Source organism: Candoia aspera, chromosome 2 (genome assembly GCF_035149785.1).
Source record: "Candoia aspera isolate rCanAsp1 chromosome 2, rCanAsp1.hap2, whole genome shotgun sequence".
Classification (NCBI taxonomy): Eukaryota; Metazoa; Chordata; class Lepidosauria; order Squamata; family Boidae; genus Candoia; species Candoia aspera.
The window spans coordinates 255,461,643-255,479,071 of record NC_086154.1 but is presented as its reverse complement, the minus strand read 5'-3'; the positions used below and the strand labels follow the sequence as shown (position 1 = coordinate 255,479,071).

General features: G+C 40.3%; 1 protein-coding gene across 2 annotated transcripts in view; it reads right to left on the bottom strand.

Moving 5' to 3' along the window:
• The window catches only part of DYM (dymeclin), a 193,211-nt gene that overhangs the window by 103,285 nt on the left and 72,497 nt on the right, over window positions 1-17,429 (bottom strand). For both annotated transcript variants that reach the window (XM_063295837.1, XM_063295838.1), the window contains exons 10-12: window positions 6,394-6,576; window positions 4,198-4,376; window positions 1,075-1,200 (exon numbers count right to left, since the gene is read on the bottom strand). In XM_063295837.1, the coding sequence (XP_063151907.1) occupies window positions 1,075-1,200; window positions 4,198-4,376; window positions 6,394-6,576 (488 nt within the window). The remainder of the gene's footprint in view (window positions 1-1,074; window positions 1,201-4,197; window positions 4,377-6,393; window positions 6,577-17,429) is intronic.

Here is a 17,429-nt window from a genome sequence, read left to right as displayed (position 1 = left end):
GCAGAAAGGGGGGATGGAAAATCCAACCTGAATAATGGATTATTTTTATTTTTTCTATCTTTGACCACAGGACAAAAGCTGATTCCTTTCAAAGCTGCTTAAAGCAAACAAAGCAGCTTCTGGAGAGGACTCACTCATTCCTAGCCTTTCCAAAAAGGGATATAAAAGAAGCAGCTTCGATACATACACCGTACGAACTTTCACCCCAGTGTTCTTCCACTCAACCTGCATAAATAAATACGTATTTATTCTTTCTTCTTCCTTTAAAACGGATAGGGTATTGAAACTTCTGATCGCTTTCTACTCATTCCCACAATGAGGAGCACCTAAGCAAAGTGTGACAGAGCATCCTATTGCCTGATCAATTATTCCATTAAACAATAAAAGCAGAAGACATGGCTGGAATATATAAGGACTATGACATTAGTTCCATAAATCCAAAGGTTTTACAATCAATAAGGTTTTTTATAGTTGCTCTGGATTAGTGCTATTAATTTCCAATTCTTTTCCTTGAGTAATCCTTCTACCTGTATTGTTATTTCAATGGTGTTCTTAGTTCTCTATATTTTCAGTTTTATTTCAAACTAAAATGCAATATATGTAAAAAGAGGGTCAGTGCTCTCTGATTTCACCTCAACAAGGTTTTAAAGAAACCAAATATAAAAAAGCTGGTCTCACATTTAGTAAATGATACAAAGTGGACTTTGAAATCAAAAGAATTTAAGCTGGTCATGACTAATTTTTCAGTGGAACAATCAACTCTGTATCATTGCATTTACAATTGCAGTCATAATGCAGGGTTGGGCAAAAGCTTGCGAAATTTCTTTACTTTTGATATTTATTTAACTAATGCTGTTAAAAAGTAACTAATACATCCTAAAAAGTGGACATGGAATAAAAGTTACAAGAAGCAAAAGTAAATGAGAATTCATAAAAAACAGCTGTATCGAGAAAATAGACATCCTTCTCATGCACATGGGTTAAAAAATTAAATTCATCTTCATTAAGATGGACTTTTGCTGATTATTTTGTGTTCAATTTATCATACATGCCTTCTGAATACACATAACTTACAACTTCATGAATGGATTGATTGAAGCCATCATCTTCAGTAAGGATTAACAAAATTATCAGTGCCATATAAACGTGATGCGAATTCCTTTCTTCGACATGATACAGAATCTCAAGAATTGGCAGAACCTCAAGGAGGAAAAAATTAGAAACATATGTAAAATAATATTAGGATGCCCAGAACAAAAATGAAGGCTTTAATATTCTCCTGGTTTTATCTAAAAACACATATGCACCAAACGTCAACTAACAAAGGACAAAATATTTTTTCAACTGCCAGGAAAAAAAATCAAACCAAGGTAAATAAATTCCTGTGGAAATTTATAATTCAGTTCCTAGTAATAAAAAATTATTTACTGTAGTGCTAAGAAGCATAACTCTCTAAATATCTAAATCTCAATTTGTATCTCCACCATACAGTACAGCTAATTCAATATGTCTGTCTATCAACGTGCATAAAATTTAATGTTTCACCAATATTATTACTTAGAATAGCAGTTTTCAACCACACTAGTGTGCTGCAAAAGGTCCGCAGGTGTACCACATCAGCCAGACCCCCAACTATCAGCCACCTTGCAAGCATCATTCCTTCTTTATTCTCTTTCTCAGCAGACTGTTGTCCCCTAATTATGACAGTCATAGAGTTGGATTATAGAGGAATTTGCTCATTCCCTGTGTATGTAAGGGAGGGTGGACATAATAATTGTTCATGGATATATTTCTTTGGAAGTTAATTGGAAAGGATGATAGCTAAGAATAGATAAGGATGGTTCCATTCAAAATAAAGTTCAGGAGAAACCTGAGCAACACCAAGTGTAGCTCTGCCAAAGACATACAGGTAGTTCTTGTTTAGCAACTGCCTTGTATAGTGACCGTTTACAGTTCTGACGGTGATAAAAAAGTACTTTGCAGCCAATCCTTGCATTTATGAGCTTTGGAGGTCTGTAAAGTAAAGGAAAGCCGAAGGAAGATCATAAGTACAGTCACGGTTTCACTTAGCAACCGCTTTGCTTAACAACCAAGTTGCGGTCCCAATGATGGTCACTAAATGAGGACAACCTGTAATGAACCTACATTTGCAATCATTTTTAAAAAGTAAGCCAGAGAAAGCCAAACTGGCAAAATATAAAGTATGCCTCAGAAACCAGGAAATGACCCAGCACATTTTGTCTGGGATACTTAGCAGGAAGGATTATAAAAATAAATATGGGTGCGGGGATGGGTTTGAATCACTTTTCTGTGTAAAATCATGGAGCAAATATACAAATGAATAAGGAGGGGCAAAAAGGAAACTTGATCACTTAGGTTTGCATTGATGGGTACACCAGTTTTCTCTGGAAAGAGAGCTGCTGACCTCACAATGTATTTTTTCCTTTGACAAGCTGCTCTTCACTGGTAAGGGGGAAGTCGTCATGAGGGTCTACATCAAACAGGCAAACCCCCGATATCCTGAATTCTGTGGCTACACTGATATGTCACCTATTTGGGGGGAGGCAGGGAATTTACTAAGGATTTTTTTTCCCCTATTGTAATCTCAGCATGAAAACAGACTGCAAGCAAGATTAAATACTAAACCTTCTTCCACAAACATCCAGTTTCTCCCTTTTTAAATACATCCAGTCTCAAGAACCAACCCCCACACTATTCAATTTACCAGGGCTAGGTGGGTAGCCGTAGTTTATGTCTCTTACAGGTTGTTGTGAATGGACCTTTTTGCTAAGTGCTTTTAGGAGGCTATGGGGAGATGTGATTTGGCTACTCCTGGGGAGTCAAGGAGTAACAACTATGCAATTTATTTGGGCCTACCTACTTTTCTCCTGTAACTGAAATGCTTCTTGAGTACTGACCTTTCAACCTCATAAACATGTTGTGTGCTGACTAGTTTGCTAAAGTTTGTATTATTTTTCTCTGGACATTTGTTTGTGTCTTGTCTTGTTGTGTCTTGCTTTAATATTGTATGTTACCCAGAGTCATGATGGAGCTGGGTGGCCTTATAAACTGAATAAACAGACATAGTGCTTTATTAAATCTTTAAATTATTTGCTGCCTTCCAAGCATGTAACCTGACTTATTTTGTCTTTATATTAGCCATAGGTAAGTACAGGGATTCTTAAACTTTCTGAGACTGTGTCTTGCTAAAATGATAAATGGGATTGTGAATAAAATACATAAACTATGATTGGTGGATGTTTTTGATAGATGGCTAGATCCACAACTTAAGCCATCTCCCCAGAATCGTTCAGGGCCCTGCTCCCTGTTTTACCTGTGCAAGCCTGTTTAACTTTCTCTGGTTATAGCCATCATCGATCTGTTTTAGTGCACTGGGTTCTGCTTTAACTTGTACACACCCAGAGTCATGGCGAGTTAGGTAGCCTCATAAATTAGTTTTAAAAATAATACTGAGATACTCCTTCCAAGATGTTCAAGACCCTCCCCACCCCAGGAACTCTGAGAACCCCTGGATTATTCTATTTACTGAAAACAAGAGCATCGGGATGCTACCCACACTCCTGTAGCTATACTTACTGAAGTGACTAGGTAGAGTTCTTATTTATTAGTGAGATACAATTCAGGAGTCTGCTCTTGCCTGAAAATTCCCATTAATTAATACAGATCATGATTTGCTGTGTATGCACCTTTGTGTGTATTGCGTCCCCAAAAAGGAGAGAAGAGCAACGGTTTTAAGAGTGTGTTCAAACGTGCAGAATAAAACTGTATAGAAAGAGTAGATCATGAGAGTTATTTGCTAGATTTACATCCCGTATTTCTTCCAGGAGCTCAAGGTGGCTTACATGGGGATCTCCATTCCTGTGAGGTGGGTGGCCCAAAGTTACCAAGTGAGCTTCTATGGCTGAGAATGGGGAGATCAAGACTCAGGTCCAGTCATAACCAAACTCCTTAACCACTGGACATACCCAGCATCCCCAAATCCTCACCTACTCTAAAATCCATCAGCTGCTACCATTAGAATAGCTATAACCACTTCATTTGCATTATTTAACTTCAGGGAAGCAGTTCCTCTCTGGTGTCTAGTTCTCTCAGCAATTCAAGAACCAACATTTCACAAGTAAGACTTTCCGTTAAATTTTTGTACTTGATCAGCCGCACACAGAACAAAATATTTACCAGGTTTTCCATATCTGTTCGGGCCAACATATATGTTCGAACATTGCTGTTCTGATGCAAAAGAGTATACAAGAGGAGGGTTGCGTGGTCAGAGTTCTGCTGTTCACATAATGTGGTGTATAAACTATTAAAATTGATCTGGAAAGCATGAGGATTTGGTGAAGACAAAGCTGTGCTATCTGGAAGGAAACAAACAACATCAAATATAGTGTAAATACAATCTGTTTCACTGATTTTCTACCCTTCTTCCCATCTGGTCAAATAAACTGAAGTTAGCCTTCATGGTGTGACTCAGTAGCCTTCAACCTGCAGACCAAGAAGCTTCAGCCTTGCCCTTTTCAGAGGCTCTGACCGTCACCATTAGTTTAGGGAGTTACTTATTATTTATTGGCTCTGTATTCATAGGAGGTACTGATGTGGTTGCAAATCACTTTGTGTTAACAGAGTTGAAGAGTGATTTAGAATACAGAATCTAATCTGTTTTCATTGAAACAATTTTATAACCTTCTAAACAACAAAGAACTGTGAATCACCCAGTGAGATTTTACATGAAGCAGGGCTGCACAGACTCAGTTTCTGTTCTGTTTGGTTAAAGGCTATCAAGGAGTGAGCATGCTGATTATCTGGAACAGCTGATCCAAGCTAGAGAAGGCAGCTTGTGACTAGAAAGACCAATGGCCTGATTCAGGCCAGGGAGGAACTACATGTTATTTCAGCAATATTTCTCTTATTTACTAAACTATGATGAATGCACAGACAGAAAGGGCGCTGGTAGGAGAAATAAAACTGAGAGGGTGGGGAAATTCCTGCAACCAATGACCGTCCCCTGCAAACTGCCTGCTGTTCAACCATTCCCCACCAGCAGAGCTTAATTCCCATTTTGATATCCAGATAGAGAAAAAAAATCTAAAAGGGGAAGGAAATTTATGGGGAAAATCAACATGTGGGGTAAGTCTTAAGAGTCTTTTCCAAACCACCAACTTTTCTCAGGGTATGCTCACTCTTCATTTATCTTACAAGCAAGGTTTAATTTTGAAGACCATGTGCTTTATTTACAAGATGCAGTCCTTGACCTGCACGCCCCAAGAGAAGTCACATTCACATAGCTCAGTGAGTGCCTCCAGAACATACTGTATGTAACATGCTTCTAAATCATCATCCTTAAATCAACATATAAATGGAACTCTTTATGTACATTTCCAATATATGACTTATGACACAATTATCCCCACATTGTGACTTAATTAAAAAAAAAAGTAGCCTTCTTTTCTTCAAAAGTAATCTTAAAGTGCACTGCAGTTAAACTGGGCAAAATTACATATATTAGAACCATCAAACAGAACCATGACAACATCAACAAATAGGTCTTGAATTGATGCTAAAAGACTTTGTGCAATAACAACAGGACAGTGACACCTGCATTGAAAACCCAATTCCTCTTGGGTTGACACATACCTAATAACTGGCAAATTTCAAGAGTGTATCCCCTCTGTTAACTGCCATCTATCAGATATCCAGGTAAAAAGCCACACTGGGTGGTGGTGTCACTACAAGAATCTTGGATTTTTCTTTGTCACATATAGGCAGCAAATGCAGTTCTTTCAAATGAGTGCCGTGAATTCATGGTGGACTATCCTGTTCTGCAACAGCCACAGCATTTTTCACTAGCTGCAGCTTCTGAATCAGAGATAGACCTACATATAGCACATGGTAATGGCCCAAATTCCAAGTCACCAATGTATGAATCACTGTGACCAGAGTATAGAAGCCATCATAGCTAGCAAGTGACGCTCCTAGCTATGGAGGCAACTTGAGCCTGCATTAATAAATGAGGATCCAGATCACACCAGATACACCTACTTCAAAAGAGAGACAGCAACTCTTCCAGAGCAGACAGACACTACAATTTCTTACATACAACCAAGCAAAGAGTAGTTCAGTGAAGAAGTCAGAATAGCCCTGGACTCTTACTTTTTGTGATGCTTTCCTTTAACCAAGCCATAATTTAGCTCAAATTGGTAGAAGTCAGGAGACAGAAGTATTTTAACATAGATTCACCCTTCAATAATTCATGCTTTGCCAATAAACCCATAGGCAAGTCGACATTGTATATCTGGCTTCTTGGTTCAATCCAGAGTGACAAAATTTCTTTCTGGAAAATTTCCAGTAAATTGGCACTTTTAAGCATATACATACCTTGTGTGTTCTTGAATGACACAACAGCTTGTTTATAAGGGTTGGGTGTATCTGGCGCATCAGTCAGATTTACTAACACAAGCAGCAACAATAGACTTTGATTAGCAAGAGGTGACAACACTTCCTGCTGAGGAGCTCGCTTGCTTCCCACACCTCCTAGTGTAAAGACTGTCCACAGGCCAGCTAAATGAAAAGAGAAAAATATCTGCTTTAGACTTCTCAAGTCAACTTGGTTTAATACTTGAATACTTGGTTTAATACTTGCTGAGCTTAAATGAAATTTTGTAAAAATTAAGAACTAGTAAAGTTAAAAAAAACTTCTTGAAATAAGCCAGCAGCAAACCTCTTTGGTATTATTGCCAATAAAATTACATGGATGAGTCCAAGTAGTCACCAGGAATGAAGCTCAACTCAAAGAAAACTTGCTCTATACAAGTTGAGACTAGACATATCCTAATACAGCCGAGCAGCTTGATCAGTAATAACCAAGAGCCAATATGGAATTCATCTGAACATTAAGAGCATATGTAATTGCATGTTAAATAAGTAATTAAGTAGGCATGCAACCTATATCCACAAGCAAGTCACAGTATTATGTGGGGATACCGTACCTGTTAAAAAGGATGAAGAAAAGATCCCTTACCAATTCTCCTATGATAGTACAATACGGATTCAACAGCTAGAAGTGAAGCTGTGTCAGCATGACACTTTTAACCACCTAGTGGCTATCTGAGCAAATCTAGAAGCATGAGTTAAATTAAAATTGGTCTGCATGATAGGATGTAGTCACCTCAGTGCTACTGGTTAAGATTTCTAAGTCAATATATGACTTAGCATATATTCTAAGCAAGGCTAGCTGGGGAATTCTGGGAGTTGAAGTCCACACATCTTAAAGTTGCTAAGGTTGAAAAACACTGCTCTATTCAGATGACTTTACCAGCCATTTCTAATATAGTGTATAAGTTTTTTCTTTCCATATAGGTTAGAATAATATTTCCTCACCTGGTGACCTCCTCCAGTATTATCACCAAAGCTTTATGGAAAGGTTCTTGAAGAAAAGCTCAAAGGGGGTACTGGAAAGTGGGACCCCCAGGCTATCAGGTATCACACATGTTACTAGGGAAGTAGCAATGCTAGGAGTGGCCTAGAAATGATGATGCAGAAGAGGAAATCCCTTTGGAGTTCCAGAAAGTTGATGAAGTCTATGACAAAAGAAATCGTCTGCACTGGAAGAAAATGAACAAGACTGGCATGTGGAATGTATGAAGCATGAAGCATGGAAAACTGGTTATTGTCAAGAAAGAAAGAACAAGGCCAAGATAGGCATTCTCAGGATTAGGGAGAGTAACTGGATTAGGTAAAGGTTTCCCTTGACATTAAGTCCAGTCGTGTCCGACTCTAGGGGGTGGTGCTCATCTCCGTTTCAAAGCCGAAGAGCTGGCCTTTGTCCGTAGACACTTCCGTGGTCATGTGGTCGGCATGACTAAACAGAATGCCGTTACCTGCCCGCCGAAGCGGTACCTATTAATCTACTCACATTGGCATGTTTTCAAACTGCTAGGTTGGCAGGAGCTGGGACTAGCAACGGGGAGCTCACCCCGTCATGTGGATTCCAACCACCGACCTTCCGATCGGCAAGCTCAGCAGCTCAGCAGTTTAACCCACAGCACCACCACATCTTTCACTCAGTACAGTATTCTGGGAATGACAACATCAGAAGAATGGAGTATCCCAGAGAAGAAACAAGAAAATTACCAAATCAGTGTGATGTTTCTGAGCAGTAAATGACAAAACAATGCCTATTTGAATCCAGGCTGAATGCCAAATTAAAAATTTCCAAATTTATGCCCCAACAACAGATGGGTCTGAAGAAGAAATAGAACAGTTCTATGCTGACGTTCAAGAAGTGCTACACCAAATGCTAAAGAGATATAGTATATTTAATTGGAGATTTCAATACCAAAATTGGAGACAAAGAAGCAGAAATTGTTGGCGCACTTGGCTTGGGAGAAAGAAACTAAACAGGTGACTGCTTCATGCAGTTCTGTCAAGAAAAACAGCTAAGGACCATCAAAACATGATTCCTTTAATCCAATTGCCTCTTGTACACATGGACATAAACAAATGGACTGTGCTGCAACCAAATTAACTACATCTTATGCAGCCAACAATGGAAAAACTATTATTTCTATTAAATCTCTACTTGATATAGACTGTGGTGTGGATCATCAACCACTTGCAGCCAAAGTCCGTTTCAAATTCTGCAACATCAAAAACAACATAGCACTCAGGAAATACGGTATCAACGAAATTGTATGTCCATACGCAGTTGAAGGAAGGAACAGATTCAACTTGCTTAACTTCCTGGAAAAACAACCAGATGAACTGTGGGAAGAAATGAAAAACATTATGGGTAGTCCTCGGGTTACAACCCTAATTGGGACCACCATTTCCGTTGCTAAGTGAAGTGGCCATTAAGCGAAACTTCATGTGATTGCTTTGCTTAGCAACAGCAGTCCCAGCAGCCCAGCTGCAGTTGTTAAGTGAGGACTACACAGTTGGTAGGCAAGGACCTCACACTTCTGCCCTGTGTAAACTGCCCCAGCTTCAACTTCCCCCACCTGCTTATCTCCCCCGCATCTCTGCCCTGCACAGCATGGCCAATATGCAGAGGCTGCTGTATTTCACCACTGCCAGCAGCCTAGAAATTCTTTAGCAGAAAGAGCAGAAAGAGTCCAACCATCAGGGCTGTCCTCAGAGTAACTGGCTGGCACAGGCCAGGAAAAGAGCCAGTTCTTGGCCACTCTCCCCCTGGCTCCCCTGGCCAGCCAGGGCCTCTTCATTTCAGCCACGCTGTGCAGGGTGGGCAAAAGGGCAGAGATGGGGGAGATATGTGTGTGTGGGGAGTTGAAGTGGAGGCAGTTCACGCAGGGCAGGAGAATGTGACTGCAGGACATTGCAAGGGTTATAAATGTGGGCGGGTCGCTAAGCGCCTGAATTTTGATCACATGGCTGCAGGGACACCACAACGGTCGTAAGTGGGAGGACTGGACATAAGTTCATTTTTTCAGTGATGTTGTAACTTTGAACAGTCACTGAATGAATGGATATAACCCAAGGACTACCTGTACCAATGAACCAGCTGTGAAGATGTCCCATACAAAAAAAAAAAAAAAAAAAACCCAACCCAGTGCAAGGAAATGGTTGTTAGAAGAAACCATCCAAACTGCTAAACAAAGAAGAAAACTAAAGCCATAAGTAACCGAGATGAAGCAAAGTGGCTAAATGTGGAATTTCAACATCAAGCTCGAAAAGACAAAGAATTACTGGAATGAGCATTACGAAGAAATGGAGGGGAGAAACCAAAAAGGACATACTAAAATCTTTTTGTCCTAATAAAAAAAACTCAGACGCAAAAAAATTAACTGCACAAAAAAGAAAAATAAGGGGCAGAGATGGGGAAGAACTGAATTATCAGAAGCAAAACAAAAATAGGCGGAAGAAATAGACTGAAGAATTGTATATTAATAGTAAAGTTCTTCAGTCGCGTAACAAACAGAAATCCGTAGCAGAGCCAAATATATTGGAAGAAGAGATAATACGGGCACTGAAACAGCTGCCAAAGAGGAAAGCCCCTGGAACCAGTGGCATTCTATCAGAATTGCTTCAATCAGGACCAAAAGCCGCAATTACAAAACCATGTCAAAGAATGTGGGTCATTAATGAATGGCCAAAAGACTGGAAAATGTTAGTGTTCATTCCAAAGCCACAGTGCGACTGCTTTGACTACCGCACAATAGCCCTGCTATTACACACTAGAAAACTTCCTTGAAAATCACACAATGATTGGCTCCAGTCATGGAAATAGAGCTGCCCAAGGTACAGGCTGGTTTTAGAAGAGGAAGAGACACTCAAAGCCACGTTGTAAATGTTGACTGGATTACGGAACGGCACACAAATTTCAAAAGAACTCAGTCCCACTAGGTACACCAGACCATGAAATTAATTAATGAAAATTAATTAATGAGAGGTCCCTGCAATTTGACTCACCAAGGGCTTGCTTTCACTGGGCAAGTTTTATGGCCCTCCAACCTCTCTTTCCTCCTCCACCCCTGGCATTGCTTAGTTTAGGCACCAGCAAAGGAGGGTTACATATTAATGGATTAAATGTCGTGCAAAGGAGGGAAATAATTATCTAATTGGAGTTATAGCTGGAAGTTTGTGAATGCACAGCTGGCAAGAGTAAGTAGGAAGAACTAGCTTGTCTAAGCAGTCTCTCTTCCAGGTTAACTGAAAAATGTAGGTCAATCACAGGGCATGGACAGAAAAAAGAGAAAGAAGAAAACTGGATTCCTTCGAATTATGGGTTTGGAGAGGGCCACTGTGCAAACCTTAGACAGCAAAAATAATGAACAAACTTATCTGCAGACAGCATCAAGCCAGAAGTATCACTGGAAGCAAAGGTTCCCAAACTAAATCTGTCTTATTTTGGTCACGTCACGCATTTAAAATCAATTATGCTAGAAATGGTTGGAAGTGCTGGAAAATGAGGCTTGTAAAGAACATGCTAGATAGACACCGTCAAGCAAGATGCTGGTTTAAACCTAGAAACATTAAATGAAGTTGTAAAACATCAGAAAGAATGGAAAGAACTAATCTGTAAAGCCTCTAAAAGTCAGATGCGACTGAACAGATGAAGTGAGAATACATTTCCTTAGAGAACATAAATGTGGTATGACGTTTTTAGTTTGTTGTTGTTTATTCGTCCAGTCACTTCCAACTCTTCGTGACTTCATGGACCAGCCCACGCCAGAGCTTCCTGTCGGTCGTCAACACCCCCAGCTCCCCGAGGGACGAGTCCGTCACCTCTAGAATATCATCCGTCCACCTTGCCCTTGGTCGGCCCCTCTTTCTTTTGCCCTCCTCTCCCCCTAGCATCAGCATCTTCTCCAGGGTGTCCTGTCTTCTCATTATGTGGCCAAAGTATTTCAGTTTTGCCTTTAATATCATTTCCTCAAGCGATCAGTCTGGCTTTATTTCCTGGAGGATGGACTGGTTTGATCTTCTTGCAGTCCAAGGCACTCTCAGAATTTTCCTCCAACACCACAGTTCAAAAGCATCGATCTTCCTTCGCTCAGCCTTCCTTATGGTCCAGCTCTCGCAGCCATATGTTACTACGGGGAACACCATTGCTTTGACTATGTGGGCCTTTGTTGTCAGTGTGAGGTCTCTGTTCTTAACTATTTTATCGAGATTTGTCATTGCTCTCCTCCCAAGAATTAAACGTCTTCTGATTTCCTGGCTGCAGTCAGTGTCTGCAGTAATCTCTGCGCCTAGAAATACGAAGTCTGTCACTGCCTCTACGTTTTCTCCCTCTATCTGCCAGTTATTATACCTATTTTGTTGCAATGCTTTCCACGCATGTTGCCCCACTCTCCTTAAAAGGGTAGGATACAAATCAAGAAATAAATCTACTTAGTTCGTAACTGATCACAAATGGAGCAAGACAACCTGGTGACTATAGGAGACTACATGAAACATATTGAGGTATGCCTGGGATTCTCAAAAATACATCCATTGCCTTAGAATAAGCCACACAAGTTTTTTTTTTTTTCAAACACTCAGCTCTACCTTGGTACTTTTACATTTTGAATTTGCATTTTGAATTTAATATATTAATTATTTTTTACTTTTTAATTTGCAATTGTAACTGTATGGAAGTGGGACGTGGTACCGCTGCAGGTTAAACCGCTGAGCTGCTGAGCTTGCTGATCAGAAGGTCGGCAGTTCGAATCTGTGTGACGGGGTGAGCTCCATTGCTAGTCCCAGCTCCTGCCAACCTAGCAGTTCAAAAACATGCAAATGTGAGTAGATTAATAGGTACCGCTTCGGTGGGCAGGTAACAGCATTCTGTTTAGTCATACCAGCCACATGACCACAGAATTGTCTACAGACAAAGGCCAGCTCTTCAGCTTTGAAACGGAGATGAACACCGCCCCCGAGAGTCGGACACAACGGGACTTAACGTCAAGGGAAACCTTTACCTTTACCTAACTGTATGGAACAGCATATCTATAGATATGGAACAGTGTAGCTATGGAACAGAAGAAAGATTTTGGAACAATAATTGGTTGGCATGTTTTCTCATCCAGAAAACTACCCTTCTTCACAACACACTAGTTCTTTTCACAGAAAAACATGCAAACGTGGTCTTTATAGCTTCAAAATTAACCTAATATGGCCCTCCAAAAAAGCTGAATTATGTTTCTGTGTTCATTACATAGCACAGCTACAAGCTCAGCCCTGCCTCCCTTGAATTAAGATGCTCAATTCCAAACTGCAAATCTGGAAATGAAGAAAGAAGCCCACCAAGTACCATATTGCTTTCCCATTACACGGCAAGAGATGAACATAAAGCAACTCTCTGGATGCCGTGATCACAGTGCAGATTGCAAAGCCGTGTCACCCCATCCTATCAGAAGCCAACACACACTCTTGTTACACAGGTTTTTAGTAAGGTCTTCATGGTATATTAAACATACTGCTCAGCCTATCAGTTTCATGTCTTTTCCTCACGTGCAGAAAAGCAAGCTGTATTTTATGAAGGGCAAAGGGCTTTGAGAAATGGAAATCAAACACTTTGGACAGCAGCATGAGCCCCTCTCTAACATTATATTGCAAGAAATTTGTGAAAGGTACACATCAGAAAAAATGCATACAAAATGTGTACGTGAGAAGTATGTATGGTAACTTTTCATGTAAACTCAGTGGAGGGGGAGACTGCCATGCAAATGGGTGAAAATGAGCTCATGCCTAGGAGATGAAAAACTGAATCCAACCTCCAAGGATAACTATGCCATCCTAGAACGGACTCATCACACAGTCCATAGGCATAGCATTGGCAGTTTATTAATTATACAGACAACAGAGATGCAAGCGTTGAATTTAGAAGCATGACAACATCTCCCTTCAAAATGTAAATTCTGCACGAAGAAAGCTAAAAAGGGATTCTTATTCTCCATCTATTTCCTCAGTTCAGGCACCTGCTAATGTCTGGTCTAGAAGTTCTTACCTGACTGATTCTGCAAAAATACACATGCTAGAATCTGTGTGGTTTTTTAAGGTTATACAGGTAGTCCTTGACTTACGACCATAATTGGGACGGGATTTCCACCCTAAGTCATTGCGGCCATAAGCTGAGTCACTGCATGACTGGACCCAATTTTACAACCATTTTTACGGCGGTTTTTAAGTGAATCACCACAGTCGTTAAGGGAATTCAGCTTCCCCAATGGGCATTTTTTGCCGGAAAACAGCAAAAAAGTTGCAAAACATGATTGTGGGATGTGCCAACTGGTCGTAAATGTGAGCGGGCTGCCAAGTGCCCAAAATGCAATCATGTGACTGCGGGGGTGGTACAATGTTTTGCAATGTTCGGAAGCACTTCAAAGGCTGTAAAGCACCCATTCCGAGGCTGTTGTAACTTCGGACCATCATTAAATGAACGTCGTAAGTCAAGGACTATCTGTAGCACATTTTCCTGAACCAAGAACAACATACCAACTGAATGTTCAACAAATATATCGGACCAACCTAGGGTAAACTATTAAAAGTCCCACAATTTTTCTTTAAGGCTATCATTCTGAACACACATCCTTATCTTACCTTCACTCTCTTACTGCAACGGTCAATTCTGACCACCTTATTTCCAGGACCCACAGATAATCGATTCCAACTAGAGATCAAATTTTATATATAAAATGTTCATGGCTGAAAACAGTATTTTAGAGACTGCTAGAATTAGACATGATAAATGATGACTTCTTTGGAAAATTGTGTAACCATGAAATACTTAATTGCACTGCATACAAAGCTGGCCCATAGTTGTGTATCAAAAGCTGACCCAGTTGCCAAACCACTGCGTTCGAAAATGGAAGCAACTGGCTGGCCACTGTGGGAAACGGGATGCTGGAAGAGATTAAAAATGTGCTAAAAATCCCTCCCTTCACTTTGGCAGAATCATTTGTCTCCTGTGAAAAGGGAAAGGGCGGCAGGATTTGGGGGCAGAAGTTTTTGAGAAATTGGGAGGGGGAGAGGCTTGGCTTGGTTTTGTTTTAAAGACAAGGTCACTAAAGATTTTAAAGCACATTTTTGTATGGTTACCATTTTTGTGGGCCTTTTAGATTTGAGAAGGCCTTCAGGTGGAGCAATTTTCTCTGACTACCTAACTGAAGCTTCACCTTTCCTTTCCTTGTTTGCTCTGGCTTCCGTTCCTCGTTTCTCATGTGCTAAAATTTGCATTGACGTTCCTTGAGGGAGAGACCAATTCTCTTGTATTCTGTACCCAGCACCATGACTATCAGTGGCGCTGTACAAAGACACACACACACACACCATTTAAACACATACACAAATGTACAACTTGCTAACACGCCAGGAAAGAAATCGAGGAGGAGAAGGAAATGAGATGGCAAGATGTCAGAAAAGGAACAGGAGCCAAGTTTCCTGGCTATGTCAATCCTTGAAGGTTTCCCTCTGGGTTACGCTCCTTCTGGTGGCAAACAGTTTTGCGAAGATCAAAGAGACTGAAAAGGCATTCACGGGCACACAGCGTGCCGTCATTGAAGCCAATTTGTCCAACTGCTTGAGGCACGTGGACTCCCCCGGCAAGGGAACAAATAGGAGCATAGATATATCAAGGAAGGCCATTTTTTTCTCTCTCTCATCATCCAGGTATCATAATTACAAGGTGGGATGATATGTGAATTCTTCCTCATAAATACTTAGGCATATAAAATTGTTGTTACTCTAGTACCAACGCTGAAGAAGCTACAAAGGCTAACAGCAATATTGCACTGTTTTCAAAAGAAGTCCTAAGTTTTCCAACAGCTTTTACAGTGTTTTACAGCTCTGTACGGTGTTAAATGTGCAAGCTTAAACCAGGGCATTCAACAAAGATAACTGACCAACACCAGTTGGCAATCCAGAAAAAGGACAGCAGAAAACTAATTGTGACAGGATCGTTTCTGGTTACACGAAGTCTGGCAAAATTAAGAGAGTTTTAAATAATTGAATGCTTGTAGATTGGCTTTGCTTTGAGATATTAGCACATGAACAGTTTTCAAGCCAAGAGGACGAGATTTAAATGTAATTATTACAAGCCTTAAATAGCAACAGCATTTCAGTTTGATTATGCCAAACCTGAGACTGAGATGGCGTTGGGTAGGTCCAGTGATTCTCGGATGGAAAGGGAGGCAGAGTGAAGGGGATTTTTTTTAATTATTATTTTGAGAAAGTGGTACCTGGCCATCTCTACAAGCTTCTTTCCCTGTCTTAAAACGTGTTATATCACTGTTTCTATACTAATGGGGAAACTTTTGTTGACCTTAAATGATCCTGAGACCAGTCCACATTTACAAAGAACTTGACCCATGATTTTGAAACTTGGCTTATTCTTGAAGAATTATGTCTAGCATTAGAAGTCTAATTTGGTTAAAACTATGCTTTGAGCTGACATGTCAGTTACAGCAGGATTAGGCAACATTCCTGCTGCAGCCTCCCTGGAATCCACCAGGCTACCCATCTTATTTTTCTGCCTATGTGGAATCCATTCGTTAAAAGAAATGCAACTTTTATGGTCATAGCACCCTTTTTTCAAATGGAGGCTGGAAAAAGTTGGACTGCTTTCATAAAGAACGGAGAGGTGCCATGCTTGCATAATTTCTGAAGCATTTCCTCCAGCTTGTATCTGAGTTGTGTGTTTTTATGTGCATTTTTTTTTACTTTAGGAAAAAAACAGTAAACTGACATGCTACAAGGAAAAACAACAGCCTCTAGACTCATCTTTATTTATAAGGATGTCTCTAAGTTTCGCACAGGCTACCTGAATTACTAAAAGCACAACTGCAAAGCATTGCAGTAAGCAGAAAGTGTACAAAGATGGAAATAATCTGTATTCTTGAGAAGAATTCTCTGAAAAGCTGAAAGAGAAGAGGGAAGGTACAATAAAATGCTCCAGAAGTATGGATATTGTCAAGAAACCTCATCAAGTGACCTGAGAATTGTAAGGAATGCTAAAACCACCACCAAGGGCTTTTTTGGAGTAAAAAGGAATTGTCCAGAATGACATCCACCCTGCAGGAAAGATTTTGCACAGAACAGGGGCTAGATCCTTGAACTCCAAGGTTCTTTTCTGTTTCTTTTATCTTGGTCTCTTTATTAATCTACATGGTTCCCTCCCTCTTGCCTAAGCTTACCTTCATGCTTGGAAAACTACGTATGTTCCTTCAACAAAACAGAACATTACGTCAAGGGAAACCTTTACCTTTACTACAGGTTTACTTAGGCAATTAGAAGTAGGAGCCAGCCAACTCTGAGGAACAGCACACCTGCCAGAAAGGTGGCTGTTCCATCAGATAGCCAATGACTGCCTAAACTACTAAATCAGGTGGGAGACACAAAGAGCAGATTCAACTTAGTCCACAGGGTCAGCAAACAGCACCTATGCACACAATATGTGTGACATCTATTTGAAACTGTCCACAGAACCCCCCAATTAAGTTTTATTTTTGAAATTAACACCCCAGACCTCGGGAAGTTGCCAAATCTCTCAAGTTTTCAGAGTTCTTACCTGAAATCTCAAGAGATTTGGGTGAAAACACCAAAGTGTAAGATCTCAAGTGACAAAGCTGAACTCTTGCAAACATTCTGAGCTGTTCTATTTATAGGCATCCATCCCACTGCATGGTATTACACAGTGGTTTGTTGCCCCCTGATTAAGCTATCAATTGAGAGAAGTCACTAATAATTGCATTTCTGAGCTCAAGCACAAGCTAAGCACTATGACTTCCACATCTGAGATAAAAAAAGAATCCTGCAGTTTCTCTTATCCAGTTCAACCAAGTCTGCCTCTCTCAACAGATCTGAGGAATGTAATTTTTCCAAGAATGATTATATTTCCCTCCGGAAAATAAAATTTCCCAGACTTATTCTTGTCCCACATATGGCATCACACCAGCCACTAGAATGCATGTCCC